The sequence below is a fragment of the Camelus ferus genome, chromosome 1, assembly GCF_009834535.1.
Source record: "Camelus ferus isolate YT-003-E chromosome 1, BCGSAC_Cfer_1.0, whole genome shotgun sequence".
In the NCBI taxonomy this organism is placed as follows: domain Eukaryota; kingdom Metazoa; phylum Chordata; class Mammalia; order Artiodactyla; family Camelidae; genus Camelus; species Camelus ferus.
In genome coordinates, this window is record NC_045696.1 from 119,196,879 (window position 1) to 119,219,778 (window position 22,900).

The 22,900-nt window shown below is 46.8% G+C and overlaps 1 protein-coding gene across 2 annotated transcripts in view; it reads left to right on the plus strand.

The window, feature by feature from the left end:
* RFTN1 (raftlin, lipid raft linker 1) overlaps positions 1–22,900 on the plus strand; it is a 177,807-nt gene that overhangs the window by 89,157 nt on the left and 65,750 nt on the right. For both annotated transcript variants that reach the window (XM_032488952.1, XM_032488943.1), the window contains exon 4: positions 4,256–4,364. In XM_032488952.1, the coding sequence (XP_032344843.1) occupies positions 4,256–4,364 (109 nt within the window). The remainder of the gene's footprint in view (positions 1–4,255; positions 4,365–22,900) is intronic.

Consider the following 22,900-nt stretch of genomic DNA (forward strand, 5'->3'; position numbering starts at 1 on the left):
CCTTTTCCAAGACAACACAAGGACATGGCATTTGGGGAAACATACATGGGGTTTCCCTCCCCCTACGCAAGGGTGTCAAATGCCTGCTCAGCGGGCGATTCTCAGGAACTTGACTGACTGCATGATACCCGCTCTCCTGTGCTGTGGTCCCTTGGGGGCCAGGCCTTGGTTCCTGTAGCCCCTTCTAGGACATGCCTGCTTCCTGATGCCAGAGTGATCCTTGCCCTCCAGGACATGAGACACTCATCACCTACTGCAGGCTGTTCTCAGGGGTCTGGCTGGATCTGGGGGCATGGTCCTGGGCCTGGCCACCCATGGGAGGCTTGATCTGTGCGTGAAGCTGCCATGTCTTCCTCCTTGGCAACTGTATTGGTTTTCTGCACTCTGTAATAAATGACCACAAACGTAGTGGCTCGAGCAGCATACCTTCATTATCTCAGTTTCTGTAGCTTTTCTGGGGTCTCTGCTTCGGGTGTCTTCAGGTGCAGCTGAGGCATTGGCTGGGGCTGCAGTCTTGTCAGAGGCTCGACTGGGGAAAGATCTGCTCCCAGGCTCCCGTCAATGGTGGGCAGAACTCACCTCCTTGGAGTCCCAGGGCTGAAACCCCAGTTTCTTGCTGGCTGCCTACACAGCCCCCTTAGTGCCTGGCAGCCGGCAAGGGCAGTGTCTCGGTCTCATCCGCCAAGATGGTGTCTCATGGTGTAACGTCAGCATGCAAGTGACATCTGTCCCTTTGCCTCGTTCTGCGGGTTAGAAGTGAGTCGCATGTCCTGCTCCCATGCAAGGGGAGGGTTTGTACAAAGACACAGACACCAGAAGGGGGAGGTCACAAGGGGTCCCCTCAGGGCACGTCCATCACAGCAGCCGTGTCTACTAGCCTCCCCCTGCCCTTGCTGAGGAGCCCAGAAACTCCTTCTGGCAGCCCAGCAGGCAAGCTGCAAGCTTGTGTGGATTTGACGCTGTTGTTCACAGGGCTCGGGGCAGGGAGGAGGATCTCTGTGGGACTGTCCGCCCACCCAGCCCTGGCCCCGCACCCTCACAGACGCGGGCTTGAGGGCTTGGGCCGCCAGCACCCGTCCTCAGAGCGTTCAGGGGTCCTTGCCACCTCGCGCCCATCAGCCACTGTTCCGAGTTCCAGCCCTTTCACTTTGAGCTCTGGAGGTAACTCCTAAAGGCAAGGGAGGACCTGAGTTGCTTACTTATCGCCCAGTATGTATGGAGCCCAAAGGCCGAGATGTGAGTTTTCATGTTTCATCTAGAAAATTTGTAATAATGCCCATTTTTATCACTCTTCTGTGCTCCTTTCAGTTCAGATGTAACCGAGTTAATTATCTGAGAAATGAACCAGAGCTGCCCTCCTTAGAATACTCCTTGTTCCAGAACCAGCACTGATGGTTATTAGATCCAGTGCTAACGACTGCCCTTCGTGTGTGTGGGCTGTGAGTTGCTTAAAGACAGGCTGGTCCCTATGAAAACGAATATATGTGTGTATACGCATCACTGGGACGTGGTTCTGTGTGCCAGAAATTGACACATTGTAACTGATGGTCTTTCAATTAAAAAAAAAAATAAGACAGCTCTGTCTTCTCTCCATTCATTCTGTGGCTGTTTTACAGAGTGGACACAGTGTTGACTTACTTTATTTTTTTTGATTAATTTTTAAATTGAAGTACAGTCAGTTACAATGTGTCAATTTCTGGTGTACAGCAATATGTCTCAGTCATGCAGATACATACATATATTCATTTTCATATTTCTTTTCCATTAAAGATTTGACTTATTTTAAATGATGACCGTTTTTCAGCTGAATCATTTAAAATGGCAGTGGGTATTTTTCAGTAACCTTGTAGCAGCTGAGGTTTGTCCCCACATGACAGCAGCTGGGATTTCGTGTTCTAGAACTTCCCTCCTCCTATCCTGCCTTCATTGTCTGAGACCCCACATAATGCATATGACAGTAGCTTGGCTAAGTCTCCTCTTTCAAAAGTCTGGAATCTTCTGCTTTTGTTCCTCTTGATATGTCTTTTATGTAGGGCGGGGTGGGAGTAAGAACGTGGGGAAAAAATGAGAACGTGAGTTCAGTCTCTGATGGGGTTTCAAGGCCAGAAGGCTGGGGTTCAGAACTGGTTGATTCTTTCGGAATTCACTGTTACCGTTTGGCCAGTTTGGAATCTGTTTGTTCTTTTACATTTTTTTCCAGTGATTGCTGTGAGATATTTTACATTTTAAGAGTATGTGCCTCTCAATTTCTTGTAATGAGCTGAAATGGAAAAGAATCTGAAAAATATATATATACACACATACGTGTATATATGTGTAACTGAATTGCTTTGCTGTACACCTGAAACTAACATTGTAAATCGACTGCACTTCAATAAAAAATTAGAATTTTTTAAATGTTCTAAAAATTAAGAAAAAAGAGTGGATGCTTCAGTCCCTACCCCTGAAAGGATATGTTAGAGGAAAAAAATAAAATCTAAAAATCTAAATAAGATATTAGCATTTCCTTACCCAGCCACAGTCGCACACCTGGGGAAACCCAAATCCTCTTTCATTTTTCCACTTTTGAATTTCATGTGACTCATACCCAGATGGTTAATGGCAGCCTAAATTGCTTTTAATGATATATAAGACTCCTGGAAATTCGTTTTTAAAGTATTATAGCAAACGTGCGTTCAGAAATGGTTTATTTGGTGGGATGCACGTGTCTCAGGAGTTCAGTGTGAAGCTGCCCACTCTGAGAATTTCCTGGCTACACCTGTGCTCATGGCGGGGCTGCCGGGGCCCCTCCTTGGCAGAGATCCTTCTAACTGGGCTGGGCTTGTGGGGGGCCCTGGTCTGCCTTGGGCAGTGGAGAGTCACTGTGCACGTGGTGTGAGCCTAGAGAGCTGAGCCGGGGTCTCTAAGTCCCCCTCCCCATGAGGATAGGGCTGGGCCTGAGACCCCTCGCTGCTGTCCACTTCCTGTTGTCTGGCGTCCTCCCTCCTCCCGAGCCAACAAATCACCTTGAATGTCTGACAACTGTGTGGCTTCCAGGAGTCCATCAGCCCACGTAGTGTTGTCCAGAAGACCCCCAAAGGAGTGGCATGCAGTGGTGGGCTTTCCTTCTGGTGACCACTTGCTGCTGGTTGTCCTGAGAGCCCCCAGCCTTGTGTCACGTGCGTGCGTGTCTCTATGGTGGGGATGGGGGTGGGAGGGGGGATGGGGATGGGGGTGGGAGGGGGGATGGGGGTGGGGGGGTGGGGGAGCAGCCCCACCACCCGGCCGGGAGGGGCAGGGCATACTGGACGCCTTTGCCTCTACTGAAAGTTGGAAGGGGTTTGCCCCAAACAGCCCTTGCCATCCGCTCTTTCCCCGAATTTCTGCTTCGGTTGCCTTGTATTCTTTCTTTCTTGCCTCTTTAGTTTTGATAGATTTTGCCAGATTGCTCTCTCTAGGGGTTGAACCCTTTAAAAGTCTTTTAAAAATTAATTTTTCATTTTCTAAGTGATCTATGAATGAGTTCTCTTCAGAAAAGTTGAAAAAGTTGGAGATACCGCTAAAATCACTTTTGATCACCACCACCATCCCGCCCGTTGCCACCCAGACCCTCTCGTGCCCCCAGAGGTCACCACTATTATAGGTTTGCTGTGTGTGTTACTGGTTCTTTTTCTAAGCCCTTGCAGATGTAAACCAATGGGAAATACACATCACTGGAATGTGTGTGTGTGTGTGTACTTATTTTATTGGTATTCATTAGCACATAAAATTTTATTGTTGATTTTGGATGCATTACAACACACTGTTTTGGTCCCAGTTGCACAATGTTGATCGTTTATTGACTATATTAAACACCACAGCCTCCAAATTGCTGAGTTTTACACTGGTATTTCCTTTGGGATGGTGGGCGACTCCTCTCTCTGTACACGTAAAATGGTCCCTACAGTCCATGGTTTTCATATTCCTTTATTCCAGTTTTTTATCCCAATATTCCATGTTGTACTAAACCCATCATTCTATAATGTGTTTTCCTTGATGAAATGTCTTGGGAATCTTTCTGGGATGTAAATCCATCTTCCATATATTTCAGTTGTCTATCTTAAGTTGTATAATGCATATTATTTCAGTTGCTCACCCTAGGTTAGTTATTCAGGAGTGCCCTTTTGGCAGTTAGTTTCAGGAAAGAATTTGGGATTTCATGAAACATCCAGTGATTCTTTTTTTATATATATATATATTGTGCAGAATCTTAGTTTGTGTGTGTGTCTCTTTTCAGATCTCAGAAGGCTGACCTTCATGGTGAAGGCTACGTCTTGGAATTAGATTGCTGTTCTTCCCTAGCCCACCTGACAGACCAAAAAGTCATCCCAGAGTTCGTCAAGAAGGTGAGTGTTGCAGTCAGGATACAACTGATCGGGTTGGCAGAGCCCCTGCCTGAGTGAACGGGCCCGGGGCTGGCTGAGGGCAGGTGGGCTGCACCCCGCAGGCCTGCTCAGACCTGGGACTTTGGGTGACCCCACGGGGGCAGTCCCCTCCCACTCAGGCTGGCCTTGACCCTGGAACAAGGTGGTTCCCTCTTCCTCCCAGGATGGTGGCCTCTATCTTTCGGGGCCAGAGTGGCGTTAACAGCTGACAGGCCTGTGGGCCCGCTGCCGGGACCCCGCCTCAAATCCTTGAGATTGTGTGAGCTCCCACATCCCATCTCCTGCTCACCCTGCTCACTGCCCTGAGCCCCCTTCCTTTCCTGGCGTGGGAGCATGGCCATGGTCCTATGACCACTGGCCTGCGATCTTACCAGGGAAGATTGCCTATTTGAAGGGGATTCATTTTCTGCCCAGAAATGTGTCTGGTTTTGAAATTTTCTTTGTGCCCTACGAGGGTTCCTGCTAAGTGCAGGGTGCACTCCATTTCAGTACGCTGACACTTACCGCAGAAGGAATGCGCTTGCCCAAACTGGGGCTGTGTACATCGCTTAATGCCTCCCTGGTCGTCCCCTCCCCAGTCTGCCAAGGTAGCTGGCAATTCCCCAGCCTAGAGGGGTGATCATGGTTTGTTAGAGAACCAGTCAATCAGTTAATATACTGTTGGCTGTCATTGTCGGCCTGGAAATAGTACTCTGTGCCAGGGGACAGAGAATAAGATAGCCGGGGTCCCCACCCTTGTGTCCTCAAAACCAGGAGTCTCTCCTCCTGGACGAGTGTGGCAAGCAGGAGTGGGAGGGAAGCTGCCCACAGACGTGGCGTGGCTGGGCATCAAGGAGGTGGCTGGGCTGAGCCAGCGGGATGAGGCCTCAGGGGGCTGCAGAGGGCGAATGGGAGCTCCTCCCAGCAGAGGGAGCAGCTGGTCTGAGGGCCTGAGCAGGAGGGTGTGGGGGGCTCAACAGATCACAGAGATTCACAGACATGGAGCACACACTTATGGTTACCGAGGCGATAAATTGAGAGTTTGAGATTTGCAGATACACACTACTATCTATAAAACAGATAAACAACAAGGTCCTACTGTACAGCACAGGGAACTCTATTCAATAGCTTATAGTAACCTATAATGGAAAAGAACTGGAAAAAAATGTATATGTATACATACATGTACAACCGAATCACTACACTGTGCACCAGGAAGTAACACAGCATTGTAGATCGACTATATGTCAACAAAACAAAATGAAAAGAAGATCAGAGCAGCTTTGGCAAGAAAGGCAACGTGAGAGGTGGGAGAAAAGGCCAGGACTCAGCTGTGAAACGTGGAGAGAAGCTTTGCACAAGAGTGGAAGCATTGGGTGGCCCCTTGAAACAGCCAGTGATTTATTTTTTGGAGGGGTGGGGGGAGATTCACCCCCTGCTTCTCTCCCCTCAGCATCTGTGGAGTGTTCAGACTCTCCACGCCCCGGGAATAACCACTCAGGTCTGGTGGGGGCCCAGACCTGTCGACCAGGATCAGATGGCCTCTTTGGTGAAAATTTTGGGTGGTTTTCCTAGGACGAGGGAGACTTTCTTCTCCGGTAGAATTCAGATCGTTACTTAAGTAAAGGTGGGGAAGCAGTTTCTGTTCATACGTGTGTAAACCGGAGACGGGTGTTTCTGTAACTCGGGGAGATGTTGGTAGAAATAGGGCCATCTTCTTTGGATTGCTGCCAATAAAATGTTCCCATGAACTTGAGTAGGGACTTTCTAGAGGTGGGGTTTACCCCCATGATCTGAGCACTGGGGAATATTTGTTTTAGAAATGGTTTTGTCATGAAGATTCAGAGGCTTGGAATAGTTGAGGGGTGAGTTGGCAAGTTGAGGGCATGAGGCTCTGGCCATACAGCAAACAGGCGCTTGAAAAAAAAAAAAATGGGATTTGATGTTTTTGTCTTAACCAAACCAGATCATTGTGAGACTGACCCATGGCCTTGTGCCCAGATCGGGTTGTAAGCAGCCTGTTAAGTGGACACTCAGCTGCTGCGTGTGTCCAGTGCCTAAAGGTGCAGGTGGGTGTCCATCCAACAGCGGACGTAACCTCAGAGTTACGGTCTGTGTGCTCTGAAGGCCAGTGGCCAGTGTTGTATTAACTTCTACTTTTATTCCACTGTTCTTTCCCCCGCACTGACTCTGTGTGTGTGTGTGTGTGTGTGTGTGTGTGTGTGTGTGTGTGTGTGTGTATGCACATCAGTATCTCATGGGTTGTTCAATAATTAGTTAAATTAGTCATTGACACCTGCCTCATTCTATGTTTTTATCAGAATTCTGTTTTTTTTTTTCTTTAACTTTTTTTGGGGGAGGTAATTTGGCTTTATTTATTTATTTATTTAATGGAGATATGGGACTGAACCCAGGACCTCACGCATGCTAAGCCCACGCTCCACCACTGAGCTACACCTTCTCCGCTGTATAAGAATTCTGTTTTGAACATTCTGAAAATTATCCACTTTAAGGCCCAGGGTGCCAGCCTGGCCTGTGCCCCTGGTTTTCAGATAAAAAAAAGGCAGACGAGACAGCGTGCACACCAGGGCAGCACTGACGTCTCTGACCCAGGGTCTGCCTCCGGGCGCGTGTCCCGGAGCCTCTCACCTGGTCTTCTCTCCATAGAGACGCAGGTCATGGTCATGGGCAGCAGAGCGGGAGGGAGCTCCCCACCCTGGAGAACCTAGGTGTGTGGAGGCGGTCTCCCCATTTGTCCCTGTCCTGTCAGTCTGTGGCCGAGGGCTGGACCTGGGAGGAGCCAGAGTTCTGGCTTTAATGCTGGTGGGGGCTTCAGTTCTAAGCCAGTGGCCACGCCAACCAGGAGACGAGGGACCAACCGATAGGACTGGGACCCCTTCCGTCTGCAACTCTTTTCCGTTGTCAGATGTGATGTCTGGAGAAAACACCGCCTCTGGTGCACAGAGCGTTGGGGACTGGCGGCCCGTCCAGGGTCAACAGCTGTTCCAGCTGGGGGTAGACTTTTACACGTGTGTAAATTTTACTGTCATCGCCTGGGTAGAAAACCACAGGAGCTCCTTGGGAAGAAAGACAGTAGAAATTAGTTGTGTATTTTCAGTAAATATTTAATGAATAGCTGGGGCTACGTGTATATGTGTGGTGGTGACACTTGTTAATTGCCGGTCACTTAGGCCCAGATGAAACTGTGTCACCGGCGGCTGCTGCCTCCAGCCATGACTTTTTATCTGGGTCATCACTTTGTGTGAGAGAACGCCTCCTGTTCCCCTGACAAGTAGATCCGTCTTGCGATGAGCTGGTAATTAACTCATTTTGTCATTGTGCCTTCACGCAGGCTAAGCTCACGGTCTTCTTCGCACCGTAGAATTGAACTCAAAGTGATTAGATTTTTTTTTCCCTTAAGAACAATAGCCCAGTATTATTTTGCCATCAAATGTTTCAAGTTTGCGGAACCTTTGGATGGAGGACATGGACAGAAGCAGGGAAAGGAGATGTGATTATTTCCCGCGATTAGGAAACACAAAGTCGTTTGCATCTGTGTCATGTGAAATTAGCTGAAGATGCCGCAGTTCGCCAGCCCCTCCCCAGCACGATTTCGCACAGAGGGTGGAGGGAGCCGAGTGAAGCTGACTCTCTTCCTTTCTGTGTGGCCTCAGGATTCTCTGAGCACTGGGGCTGAGCAAGTTAAATCTGGGCTGCTGCTCTGTGTTTCTTCCTTTTGTAGCCTGCTGTGCTCCATCCAACCAGCCCTTTATGTAAATTATTTATTATGGACTACAGAATATTTGAAATGCAAATTTATGGGCAGACTTGGAGAGAAGGTTTTCCAAACCAAATGCTCGAGAGATGGAGTTGCAAGGCTGCAGAAGAGCTTCGGTGCTGCCTCTGTTTCTCTGGGACAAAGACTGGGCCCGCCAGGTACTCCCAGGGCCTGTCTTGCGTGGCTGGGGGATTTGTGGGACCCCCTTGGAAATTCCTGTTCCCCAGAGTTCCCAGAGGATGGCTAAGAAGACGGGGTGATCTCTGTCTAATAAGGAGCCTGCATGTTCGTCTTCAAATGACTTTACGTTCTTCGGAGCTTCTTGGGAGAGCGTCTGCATGTTTGGAAAACACTTTAAAGTTTGCAGAGCCATTGCACACGCTGTCTGGTTTGTGCTTCACGTGTTTCCATTTAAGAGGCCACACTGGCAATGTTGTCACCCTTCTAGACCCTGGGAAGCAGCTCAGAGAGGACGGAGACTTTGCCAGGGGCTGGGATTGCTGAATGATGGGGCCTGGCCCATCCTTCCAAGGGGAGGGGCCTCCAGTGGGCGGCCTGGGACTGGGGAGGGGCAGGAAGGTTCTGGGGCCACCCCTGGAGACGGGTGGTATAGAATGAGGGCCCGAAACAGTGAGTGATGGGCACTTGTCAGGGCGGAGGGCCTGGTGGACTGTGCGGTTCCTGGTGTGGATGGGAGTGTGGATGGAAGGCTCAAGGCTGAGAAGGAGCCATGTCCAGATTGGCTGGAGTGTGAGCTGCATGGAGGGAGGGGAAGCTGTTCTGGGCGGGGCTGTTTGTTGCAGGAAAGGGAGCCCTACTCAGGGCAGCTCAGGTGAGTCAAGGGGTTTACTATAAAGATGCAGGAAATGGCCTGGGCCTCAGGCCCCGGGGGCAGGAATACAGAAGAGGAAAAAAGAAAATTAGTTGGTCTCTCTCTGTATTATGTGCTGCTGGCTCATATTTATGCATTTATGCATTGAATTTTAAATGTGATTTTACTCCACAGAGGGAATCCCCCTACATGCCAAGTACACCCTGTGCTAAAGGGCTTTACAAGAACTATACTCTTTCTTTTTAATTTCTTTTTATTTATTAATTTTTTTTTAAAGTAGAGTTGATTCACAATGTTGTGTTAGTTTCTGGTGTACAGTACAGTGATTCAGTTATACTTACATACATATATGTGTATTCTTTTCATATTCTTTTCCATTATAGGCCATTATAAGATATTGAATATAATTCCCTGTGCTGTACAGTAGGTCTTCGTTGTTTATCTGTTTTATACATAGTCATGTGTATCCACAAATCCCAAACTCCTAATTTATCCCTCCTCCTCAACCCCTTTCCCCTTTGGTAACGACAGTTTGTTGTCTATGTCTGTGAGTCTCTTTCTGTTTTGTAAATAAGTTCATTTGTGTCTTTTTTTAGATTCCACATATAAGTGATACCATAAGATACTTGTCTTTCTGTGTCTTAACTTCGCTTAGTGTGATCATCTCTAGGTTTTTCCATATTACTGCAAGTGACATTATTTCATTCTTTTCTATGGCTGAGTAGTATTCCATTGTGTATATATATATATCTTTATCCAGTCATCTGTTGATGGACATTTAGGTTTTTTCCATGTACAAGCACTCTACTCTTAAGCCCCATCTCCCCCTTCTGAACACTTATCCCCGTTTTACAGGGGGAGAAACTGAGGCACAGAGAACTACGCAGTTTGCCCAGTGTTACATTGGGAAAGGGGGTCCTGGGATTGGAACACAGCCTATTGGACTTGGAGGCCCATTCTGGACCTTGGGGCCCTGCTGCCTCTTCTGCAGAGCCCTCAGGGATGAAGGGGGTGCCGCCTGAGCCAGAAGGTGGGGTTGGATGTGAGGGTCACTGCGTCTGGTACATGGGAACAGATTTTGGAGCAACTGAAAGGCCTCCCCTCTGGAGGCTGGGGCTCCAGGCCTGGCTGCCCAGGGGAGAAAGCCACACTCCTGGCCGCTGTCCCAGGAGACTTCCGGGCCTCGCCCTCAGGCCCTCTGCTCTGGGCTGTCTGTCTCAGAGTCACTCCTTTTCTGGTAGGCCTGCATGATCTACTGAGAACTAGGTTCGTTTTACACTGGACCATGGAGCCTTTAAGATGAGGACTCTGAGGGGAGGCAAGGCCGACCCTGCCCTGCGGGGGTGTTGCCAGAGAACAGGTTCTTGTCTCGTGCAGGAAAGCATCCAAGTGCAAGCCACGGGAAAGTAAAAGCAGGTTTGTTTAGAGAGACACACATTCCACAGGCAGATGTGGCCCATCTCAGAAGAGAGAGTGGCCATGAGGCATGGAGGTGGTTAGTTTTTCTGGGCTGGGTAATTTCATGTGCTAGCACATGGGAGGATTTTTCCAATTACGTTGGCAATGGGCGGGGATTCCCAGGAATTGGACCCCTGCCCACTTTTTGGCTTTTTGCAGTCAGCCTGGGAACTGTCCTGTCACCTGTGGGTGTGTCATTTAGCAGTTAATACATTACAACGAGTCTATAATGAGGCTCAAAGTCCCCTGGAAGTTGAATCTTCCGCCATCTTGGGCCTGGTTGGTTCTAACCAGTTTATGTCCTGTCCTCAATGGCTGTGTCATTCTTTCAATGGTTATGCCCTGCCCTCTTCCCTCCTGTCTCAGGGGGACAACTCAGGGTCAGAAACTCAGTGCTGGATTTAACTCCATGCATTGCCCTTCAGAAAATTAAATGATGCTGTTCACGTCTTGTCCTAAGGAAAGGAACCTGATGGATATTTTAAATCTCAATGTCTCCTTGTAATGAAGCAGAATATCCCAAATCTCCAGGATTATGACACGCCACCTGTGGTATAGACGAGATGCAGCACTGACTCTCTGGCTGATGGCTGAGTACTCGGGGCTTCATTTCTACACACGCAGTGCAGAGTCTGACTTTAATTCGTGTAAGATGCCGATTGCGGGGGCAAGGAGAATGACATTAAAAAGGCATCCTCTTCCTCGCTGCACCCCCCAACCTACTCTCAAACCAACAGAATCATGGCATTTTTAAGAGGCTAGTCTGGTAGGGGTCGGGGAGGAGCTAAGGCCAAAGGGGGTGTTGTTCTAGGAATGAAGGTGCCCTTTGGTGTGGACAGAAGGGGGCTGGGGGTGGGACTGGGCAGAGAAGAGGCAGAGTGTCCTGCTCACCGGTGTCCTTCCCACATGACACCCCAGGGACTGGAGTGGCATGTGGGGTCATTTGTGAGGAGGAGGGGCACACAGTCTGAAGAGACATTTGGGGGCAAGAGTAATGGGGTTGGTCATGGGCCTGTGAGGACTGAGAGGCTGGTGGGACACTCGAGTGAACATTCCAGAAGGCAGGTGTGGCTGGGCTGGAACTCAGGAGGCGGCTAGGAGTGGAGATGTGGTTGTCTGAGGTGCAGGTGAGGTGGTGAGGACGTGGTTCCGGGGCTCATCTTGGGGGCACATGCCCGTCTCCAGAGGGCAGTGACCGCTCAGCCTCGACTCATCGCTGCCCAGTGGGAAATACAGACCCAGCGTCTCAGGATTTTCTGTTTGGTTGGCTGGCTGGTTTGCTTCGTTTGAGAGAAGTTGATCGTGTTTTTCATTTTCTTATTGGGAAGGCTCTTGGTTTCTCAATGTAAGCAGCTAGATCAGTTTAAAATCTTCAAGATCTAGGCTAGCGTTTCTTAGGTTATCTCTGCTGAAGAATTGGTGTTGGCTGGTTTATTCGTTTGGTTTTGCCCCCAGTCCATGAAGGTGTGATGCTTTTGTCAAGGATGATGGAAACACCGCGGCAACAATGAAGACATCAGGAGTTAAAAATCAACTTGGAATTTCTTAAAATGGCATTTAGATGTGCACAAAACAGGGCAGCTTGTTGTGGCCTCTGGGGGCAGCCTGTGGCCACCAGGCCTGCATTCCTCTGTAGTCTCTACAGAGAAATCGCCCCAAATCCAAGGAGTCAGAAACTATTCTAGGGCCTGGTGGAGCAGACAGAAGACTGGAGAGGACACCGAACATACACCGGAGGGAGGTGGCAGGTGTCTGCACAAGAACGCTTTGTTCCAGACAGAAATTAGGCCTGGACGTAACACTGTCTTAGGGTACCTTCCTGCCCTCCTGGGTTGCTTTTGGCATCTTGGAAAGGCTAATCTCTCCCCCATCCCCACTTGGTGGGAGGTTGGAAGTTCCAGGGCTCATGTAACTTCACCTGAGGCCAGGTGTTTGGGTGGGCGCGAGGCCAGCTCAGGAGCTCCTGTAGGTGAGGGACAGATGTCTGCTTCTCCAGGACACTGCTGTGGCCATGAGACATCTGAGATGTACTTTGTTCCCATAGCTACTAATGTAGGCCCTAGTGGGGGTCTGCAATGGACGTGCTGAGATAACCACCACCTTCTGCCTCCGAACTGTGCTTACAGCAGACAGTCGTCTTCCTTTAAGGCCGAGGTGAAGCTAAGAGGGCCTTCTGAGCCATCACTTCCTGTGATGTTCCTCAGAAAAAGAGGTTCTGCAGTCCAGAATGTTTGGAAAACATGCGTGGTATAAGCCCCCTTGAGGGTCATGATGATCCTTGGAGGAGTCAAGGCACTGACAACGTCTGCAGCAAGAAACCTGCTGACTTCGCTTCTCTCAGCATTTCTTAACTCAGCATTTCTCAAAGGTCATTTAATAACTTTCCCCTTGCTCCTCCTCCTCCTCAAATACCTATTATATTATATCATGAAGCATACTGGGGAAAATGCACCAAATCAGCAAGGAACTCATGGACCACTTATGGATGCTGGACAATCACAGATAGTCAGAAGGTGGTGGGAGCAGCCTCCTCTCTTTTTATACTGAGTTCCTGATACTCACTGTCTCCAACCGCACAGAACTGCCATAAGCCCGCAGCAGTTGAGTCCTTGATTGTATTTCCTTGGTTCTTTCTGCCCAGATTCTTGCCCCAGAGAGACATGTGCTTGGCACCTCTGTCATTCTCTTTGCTTCTTCAATAACAGACATAGCAGTCTGCTAACACATCGTCAGCAAAAACTGGGTCCTTGGGTTTGTTGACAGCTGTGGAATTGTAGAGAGTGCTCTGCTGTCTGGGTCCGCCCCAGCTTATCTGATCTCCATCTCTTAATAGAAATACTGGCTTCTTGGATTTTTTTCCCCTTTGACTTTCTTCGCCCAGCCCCAGCCCTGGACGACTTCTACCACAGTTGTTAATCAGATCTTCAAATATATTGTTTTTTCCATTTTTGTTAATCTCTCCCCTACTGTCACTAATCAAAAGTGACATTTTATTCCTTAACTGTGCTGTCCAATAAAATACCATTTGAGCCACCTGTGTCGTGTAAAATTTTCTAGTAGCCCTGTTAAAAAAGTAAAAACAAAGGCGAAATTAATTTTAGTAATATATTCTGTTGAACTCAATATATCCAAAATGCTCTGTGTTCAGCGTGTGATGAGATTATTTTGTTCTTTTTTTTTTTTTAAACAAACTAATAAATCTTCAAAGTGTGGTGTGTAATTTACACCTGTATCACATCTCAAGTTGGATGCTAAATTTTCAATACAGTGAAATGTCCTACAAATTCGAGTTGTGAGTGGGGAGGGTAGAGCTCAGCAGTAGAGCGCATGCTCAGCATGCATGAGGTCCTGGGTTCGAGCCCCAGTCCCTCCGTTAAAATAAATAACTAAGTAAACCTAATCACCTCCCCCCAAACCAAACAAACAAATAAATAAAACAAAAGGAAAATATCTTTAAAAAAATTGAGTTGTGTTTAACAGAAAAAGTATTTTCTGCAGCTTCAGTCTTTAACTTGAATTTAAATTAATTATAATGCGATAAAATTAAGAATTCAGCCACTTTGTGCAGTCGCACTTGTGCAAAGCCACATGTGGCTGTTGGCTACTGTCTTGGACAACGTAGTTCTGTAGGACTCACTTACTTAACAGTTCCCTGTGTTTTCTGAGTCGACACAAAATGTTTGTGATTACGAGTCTTGTCCGCCACAAAGAGAAGGAGCATATATTAGAAAACCAAAGAAAACTTTCCCCATGAAAAGATCCACAAAATAGATTGGGGCCAACTTTACTCTATAACCTTTAGGAATGTATTTGAAATAATTAAATTTCCTTTTGGAATATTAATTATTGATTTAGTTCTTCATGCATATTTTAAATTCTATAAAAATACGTAAATTTGGAAACAGTGCTTTTCCCCCCCTGTGTTTACATGTCAGGAAACAATTTTTATTCCTACGCTTTTATGCATCTTTGCTGTTGGTGTCTCTATCATCACCAGAGGGTCTTTGGGGAGCATCTGACACAGATTTCAAGCTCGTGGTGTTTACTTTCATCCACGTTGTGTGGAATTCAGCACTTCTTATATTCATGAATGGTGCTATCAATGGAAGCTCTACCCCAGGTCCTAAGTGCCCATTCATTTAACATTAGGAGAATTTTTTTCTTATCCATCTCACATATGAATAAGAAATCTCCATAAGGCAACCACTTTACTCTGTGTTGCTCTTTTTAGAAGTCTCTTTATTAAAAATAACATGAATAATGGGAGAGTGTAGCTCAGTGGTAGAGCATGTGTCTAGCATGCCCAAGGTCCTGGGTTCAATCCCCAGTCTCTCCATTAAAAAAAAAACCTAAATACCGCCCCCACCCCAAATAACATGAATACAGTAGAGGACATAAATCATAAGTGTACAGCTCAGTGAGTTTGCACAATGTGAACTCTCCTGAGTAACCAGCACCCAGGTCCAGAAACAGAACAGCTCAGGGACCTCCCTGTGGCCACTCCCATCACTCCTCCCCCATCCCCCCAAAGGTAGCCTCAGTCTAGTTTCTAACACCAAAGATTAGCTTCGCTTGGTTTTGGGCTTCATGTAAGTGTCATCTTTTATAAATGACATCTCTTACTTAATACACTGAGGTTCATTCATGTCCCAAGAGTTCACTTTGTTCATTTACTTTTGCACGTAGAATTCCTTGCATTGCTTTGTAAAGTGATCTTTGAGAAGCATGCTTACTACAGCTCCCAGAGTTTTTGTTTCCTGCTCTGGCAATTATTTTAAATTTTTTTGAATGTATTTCCTTCCTCTTAAAAAATCAAGCCCATCTGATGACTTCAGTAAACGTCCCAGACCAGCTTTGATGAGCGTGCACTTTCCCCAGTAAACATTTGTTGTTCCGCTTACAGTGACAGAGAGTCCTTGTGTCCTGAGAGACTTGGTAGAAGTCTGTAAATGTATGAAGTAACTCCCTCTTTTCTGAGAAATAACATTTAGGGGGTAAAACCCAGGGGATATCCAGGATCCATCCAGGAGGAGACGCAGCATGGGGTTATGTATGGACGGTGAATTTCCCCTTTCGGCTTCCTAGGAGTCTGGTCGTCAAGTTGTAGTTTGTGAAAATTGCCTAACGCTTGGCGGGGAAGATCACTTTTATGGGCTTCCTCCCCTACCCCAACCCCAGGATATCCACTTGGCCAGCTCCTTCCCTCCCTTGACATCTCAGCTCAAGATCACCTCCTTGTGCCCGCCCACCCTGCCCACTATTTAAAAAAGAGCCCCTTATCCCCTGCCCCTCCCCATCCTAGTGATTGCCTTTTCTCTTCTGTTTCACTTGTATCTGTACCTCTTTTTTTTTTAATTTACTTTTACTTAAAATTTTTTTTAATTGAAGCATAGTCAGTTTGCAGCGTTGCGTCAATTTCTGGTGCACAGCATCACGTTTCAGTCATATATGAACATGCATCTGTTTCCATACGCTTTTTCATTACAGGTTATGACAAGATATTGAATATAGTTCCCTGTGCTGTACAGGAGGTCCTTATTGTGTATCTGTTTTATACGTAGTAGTTAGTATCTGCAAATCTCCAACTCCCAATTTATCCCTTCCCACCGCCTTCCCCCCGGTAACCATAAGTTTGTTTTCTGTGTCTGTGAGTGTACCTCTCTTCCTCACCTCAGAGATTTTACTCTTTTTAATTTAATTATTGCATTTATTATTTCCTGTCTCTTTTTTTTTCATGCTAAAACGTGTGCTTACAGTAGATGCTGAGTGAATGTTGATGGAAGGAGAGAGAGCTGTGGATTTCCAGGGCTTCAAACGTGTCAGGACTGTATAAGAACAGACACTCTTGGAAGTGAGGACGTGGAGACCGAGGGGATGGGCACTCACGTGTTTTCTCTTTCCTGTCCCTTGCAGTAGCTTTTGTCAGCGTGCAGGGTGGTTGAAACTTGTGGAGGAAGCCCTCCCGGCAAGTGACTTGGGAGGGTTATAATGTCACTTGGTTCTACTCCATTCTCCCGGCAGACGTGTTTGCAAATACGGGATTTGCTGTCCTCACCAGGGAAGTTTCCAAAGCGGCATTCGTGGCGTGCAAGAAGTCTGTGTATTTTACGGGCGGGAAATGATGTGAGTGCTAATTATGCGCTGTCAGTGAACACATGGGGTAGCTGACGGGTTTACAGCCCAGGTGGAACTTTCCCATCTGCCTTGTTCCGAGGTGCTCAATGTCCCCGCCCGGTGAGACCTCCTGTCTGCCGGGTTTGTCTGGGACCCAGCACAGGCGATGAGTGGGAATTTGGACTCACCTCGTGAGATGTGGAGGGCAGGGTGCCTCATCTGAGAGATGGAGTTTATCCTGGCAGGTGGTTCTTTCCCAAAACTGGAAGGTTTCAATTTTATTGCCTGAGAGGATGTGGAATCTTTTCGGAGAGTTTTGAGAGCCAGTACGACAGGATGGGAACCCTGTAGTGCTTTCCTCTTTTCTGCCTTTGGGAGAATTCGCACTCTGAGAGCTGGATCCCATTAGGACCAGTCAGCAGGGCTGAAATGGCTTGGGGGGGGGGCACCTGTACACTAAGTTCTCAATAACTGAAACCGACATCCCTCCTCAAGGGGAGGTCTGGAACTTTAAAAGCCCAGTTCCAGAATGTACCCCTGGTTCCGGTAAAGGAAACCCACTGCTTAACTAATCACGGGCAGTCATTTAGGTGGGGCACATCATTTTCTCAAATTCTGGGTTTTCTTTTGTGTAAAATGAGTTTTTGCACATCAATCATCTTGGATATTTTGTGATTCTCTGGTCAACCCGACTTTAAAATTATCTAGAAATGTGTGTAATTAATTCAGGGTTTTTGATGGTGGCATGCTGAATTCCAGTGCCATTTGCCCTCTTTTTGTGCAGTTTTGCTGGACACATATTAGTGTTCCCTGTGCTCTTTAGCCAGTAAATCGATGTTTGTTGATTGACAACTATTTTTGTCTCCCCCTTAACTAATAACTGTAATTGGAGTTCGATATAAAGATCATTATCTTTACAATTTTTTTTCTTTTCTTAAGGTTAAAATGTAAACATGGCCTTTTGATACTCTGATGGAAAAAATCTATTGTGAGGAAAACCTAAACTTTAAATGATTCACTTATGACTTCTTAAGTGTTTACAGTACTGAAAAATAAGAGAGATTACTGTTTTGTGGGTGGTGCTGTAATCTGTAGAAGTAACACAAGATACGTATGTTTGGAGAAATGGCCCACATATTCTAATTGCTATTTTAAATCTGGCCTAAGCAGTAAGAGAAGACAGGTTAAACCAAAATTTCCCGTCTAATTAATTACTTCCCAGTGCATGTCTCCATTCTGTTAGCTTTACAGCAGCCTTCGCAGGTACTGAAAAGGTAGGTACGGAGGATGGCTGCTAAGGGTGTAATTGGTGGGGGGAGGGCATAGCTTAGTGTAGAGGGTATGCTTAGCCTTTGTTAAGAAAAAACAAACATGAATAAAAACATAATTACCCCTTCCACAGAAAACAAACAAAAAAAGAATTAAAAGAAAAGGATGTGATTGTTGGGGTAGCAGAGCTCTTTTCCCCCAGCTTTTTCGAGATGTAATTAACACAGAACATTGTGTGAGCTTAAGGTGTACGACACAATGATTTGATACACCTGTATATTCTGAAATGATTCCCACATCAGAATTACCAGTTTCTTTGTGTGTGTGCTGAGAGTATTAACATCTGCTCTCTTAGCAAATTTCAGTTATACAGCACAGACACTGTTGTTGACTGCAGTCCACGTGGTGTAATGACCTCCCCGGAAGGTACTCATCTTAGAACTGGAAGGGTGCACCCTTTGACCAGGGGGCCCCTCATTTCCCACCCGCAAGCCTCTGTTAACCACCATTCTGCTCTGTTTCTGTGAGTTCAACTTTTTCAGAGTTCACCTGTAAGTGGTAATCTGTAGTCTTTGCCTTTCTCTGACATCTTTCACTGAGCGTAATGCCCTCTGGGTCCATCCACGTTGTTGCAAATGACAGGATTTGCTTCTTTCTAGTGGATGAATAATGTCGCATTGTGCACACGCACCACGTTTGCTTTAAGTGGGGACATTAGCCACAGCAGTGATAGGGACAGTAAGGATTGTTGTGGGACAAGGCAGGCCAGTATGGTTGGTGGTAAAAGAATTTACCAGAAACAAAGAAAAGTGAGGAAAAAAGTTTATTAGATACGCTGCTACGGGCACCAGCAGGCAGACAGATGAGGGGTGTCCATGTGCCCTGAGGGCAGAGTCTTAAGAGTCTTTTATAAGGAAGGGCCTGACCATCGACGTGTTTAAAGGAAGGGGGTCATGTTGAAGGTTTCCAGACATTAGTTGTTCTTCATCTAAAGGCTTGACTTCGTCACACCTGGAGGAAGGTTCAGTTTACCTTTAGGAGGAGATAGGCAGTCGGTAGGCTTGAGGAGTTTGGGGGGATGGAGTTTGTCAGGTCATAACTCAGCACTGTTAGTTGGACTAAAGCAACTACGCATTGGGAGAGGAATGTTCTTTGTGTTTTCTGGTTTATGTCTTATGATGTAAGGGATGAGAGTGCAGCCAGACATCCTGTGACCGGAGCCCCCTTTGTCTCTCTGGGGCCTCTTCCCAGTCCTTGAACCCCAAAATGATGTTACCACTGGGGTGACAAGACTGTTACAGAGCACAAGGAAGTCAAAGGTGCTTTTGTAAAGAAAGCTGCTCCCGAGAGAGAAAGATTGGGATGTGGAGGAATACTGCGAGTAGACACCAGAAGAAATAGACCCGAAGAGATGGGAAACTCTAAAAGAAAATACTGAAGTATATTCCTGGTAGAAATGAAGTTCGTTTTTGATGGAACTCTTTGTCGTTCAGTTGGCTTAGGAACTTTCTTTCAGTGACTTCCTACTTTGAACAAGAGATGCAGTTGCCACTCTGAGTTCTGAGACACTCCCCACGGGGCACTGGAAGAGTCTCTTCACGACGCCAGAAGACACCGATGGAGTTTTCCCTACGCCTCAGACACGGGGTCTCCGTGACTTCTTTCGAGTCTGGCGGTGCCAGGGAATGTGGGCATCACTCTGCATCACCCCTGAATAGTGAACCATCCTCACTGATTCAGGTCCTGCACATGTCACTTGTGATCAACAAGACATGAGCCTCCGCTGGCCTGCAGGTTTGCTCAGCCAATTAATAATGTAAGGCACGCGGCAGGGGCAGCGCTACCCCCAGGCGCCCACTCCTTCCAGCAGGTCAGATGCATCCTTGCCGATTCCAAATTGCTCTTACCTCTTCATTAAAGCAGGTCCCTCGGGGCCCAGTCCTTGAAAGTATTTGTGTCAGCCTTGTTGACATTTCTGCCTGTCTGAGAGTACTCCTGACTGCATCCTTGACAAAGGATGACGGATTTTACTTTAAGAAACTGCTGGTGTCTTCTCATGGGTGTGAATTAGTGAGGATTCCTGTGTGTTGAGGATGTCTATTGCTGTGTCGCAAACCACCCCCAAACACAGGGGTTTACAGTAACGACAGTCATGTATTCAGTTCACAGATGGGCGGCATAGGCAGGACTTGGCCAAGGCAGCTCATCTCTGCTCCCATGCGTCAGTGGGGAGGGAGTCCACTTTCAAGATGATGCTGTTGCACTGCTGGCAAGTCATTGCTGGTTACATGCGTCTGCACAGACTGCTTGAGCATCCTCAAAACACATGGCTGGGGTGGGGAAGGTATACTCAACAGTAGAGCGCATGCTTAGCATTCATGAGGTCCTTGGTTCAATCCCCAGTGCCTCCAACCTCCATTAAAATAAAGATAAATGAAAAAACCTAACTACCTCCTCCACACCAAAAAAATTAAACAAACAAACAAACAAACAAACAAAAGCACATAGCTGGTTGTCACAAAAAACAAGGTGGGGGTTTAATGGAAATTTTATGACCAGGCTGCAGAAGTTACATAGTGTCCTTCCTTTTCTCTTTGCTTGTTGGTCAAGGGCCACACTGGTCCAAGGAGATGGAGATAGACTGCTCCTCTTGGCGGAGAAGTGGCAAGGTTCTAGCAGGTCCTGTGGGATGATGGATATCGTTGGAAAACACAGCCTCCCACAGACATGAATTCAGAGATGCTATGTTCATTTGCAGTTCATTCTACTAGGAGAGAACTTTGAGACCATTCAGGGCTAATATGGAATACAGAAATAATAAAAATGAAGGCAAGAAGTGGAAATGAGTTGAATATTGACTAGAAGGGGTTTTGGGGCATTGAAAATAATCATTAAGTGTTAATCTCAACAGTTCTAAATGGAAAATCCCCGCCCTGCCCTGGCCGAAAAAAAAAAAAAAAAAAAACCCACCGTATTTGTTACTCAAAGAGATCACATATCTTTATGAGATCTGAAACTCTCAAATCATTTTCATCTTCTCGAAAAACCATCCCAGGGTTCTCCAGGGTATTTACAAAAAGAACAGTAAAACATTCATTTCTTTAGCACATTGTAATGAAAACCATCCCCAAGTACTTAGTTTTAACTGCTCTGTTTACTATGGGGTTTCAAATGCCATTGGGTCTGTGTTATATTTTTGTTGGTCTGGAGTCATGGGGATAGAAAAGTTTTTGGTTTTTTTTTTTTAAACCAAGGGTTAAAACTAGGACAGCATCCGTCCAACCACACCATCTCCACATTTTGTAAAAGTGCCTTTCGCTTGTGCTTTGGAAGCCTATGTAAATCAGGGAGCGAAGGGGGAAAAAAGTCACACATCCTGGATGTTAAAGGAACGTGGTGTGAAGGGGAACATCTGCTCTCGGTTAAACTTTAAACTCAGGTTCTTTCGCCTCCATCACTGAGGCGTGCTGAGGTGCTGAGATTTGAGTTCCACAAAGACTCTCAAACTGATTTTCCAGAACATTCCCAGGAGTCTTAATGAGCCCTCAAGGTTCTGTGCCCCAAGCTTGTAATTCCAGGGTCACTGGTGTTTCCGAAGATAAAATTAGGGTTGTCAGACCTCAGCAGTTTCAAGATTCTAGATTCTGGCTAATTCTTTTTCCGTTTTCTTTTATTTTTTCCCCCTTCCCTTCCCTTCCCTTTTCAAAATGCACTGTCTTGTCTTAGGCAGAGGCTTCTGAAAGAAGGCCCAGTGGAATGCCCAGTCATGAGGCCTTTTTTTACCTTGATGAGAAGTGCTGATAGGAGCAAGTTGTTGGTCTGTGCGTATTTGCCTTCTCCTGAGGGGAAGATGACCTGGTTTGCTAAGGTGAACTGGAAACTCAGGGGCCGCAAGTAACTTTAATACTGCTTTCTGGAGATATATCCCCACCCCTGCCCCCACCACCAGCTGCAGCCCTTTAATTTCTCCAGGCCTCAGTTTTCTTCACTGTTACAATGATACACGGAGCAAACGATGTCCACATTTTCACAATCTCAAATGAATGTATTTGTAAAACATAATTGGCCCCAGATGGATAATTTCCGAAATTGTAGACTCATAGACGTTTCCACTTAGAAGCAACCTCAGATTCTGCAGATTTAATCTCTTGCCTGTTCATTCCTTTCATAAACATTTATTGAGTATTTACTGGGGACCAAGACCTGTTCCAGATGCTGGGCCAAAATAGACAAGGCTCCTGCTCTCACGGAGCTCTCGTTCAACTGGGAAAGACAGACAATATGTTAATTTAAAATGTGGAAATAAGTGACACGATGTGGATTAAACAAAGAGGTATGCTGGAGAGTGACCAATTTTTAGACTGGGATTTCAAGGAAGGCCGTCCTGGGAAGAGGAGACCCTGGTGACAAGGAGGAAGCAGTCAGGGGGAGGTGGAGGGGAACAGCATCCCAGACAGGGAGCCCCAAGTGCTGGGGCCCCGATGGAAATGAACTGTGCATGTAAAATAACGAAGGTGGAGGAAGCGGCAGCCTGGGGCGGTCCCCGGGGGTGAGGACGGGAGCGCCAGCTAGAGGTGGACAGAGGGACTGCAGGGCAGCCGAGCGTCCACTGGTTGGTTGTCTGGATGGAAGACCTTGAGCCTTCTTGTTGTGACCTTGAGTGGATCAGAGGAATTTACCCTTGTGGGAGGGGTCCACTAGAGAAAGACGAGGATGTAAGAGCAGGAAGGTGGTAAAAGAAGCGAGTCACATGCTGGGCAGGGAAGGGTGAGAGTGAGCTGTCATCTGTGTGTTTTGTATTTTTTCAAGGCCGCTTTCTGGGTCCTCTCTGCTGGTTGTATGTGACTCGGTGACCCCATGTCTCAGTTTGCTTGGACAGTTCTAGCTTATTCCTGTTGTTACAGCATAATTGTTAATAGTTTCACCTTTTACTTTCAAAAGTGTCAAACTGTTCAAAAGTTTGGACGATAGGTTACCGGTTGTTTAATGCATCAGAGCCTCGTGGTCTTGCCCTTTAGTCCCAGGTGGCTGTCTCTACTTTTATCTCCCATCTACCTCTCCATCCTT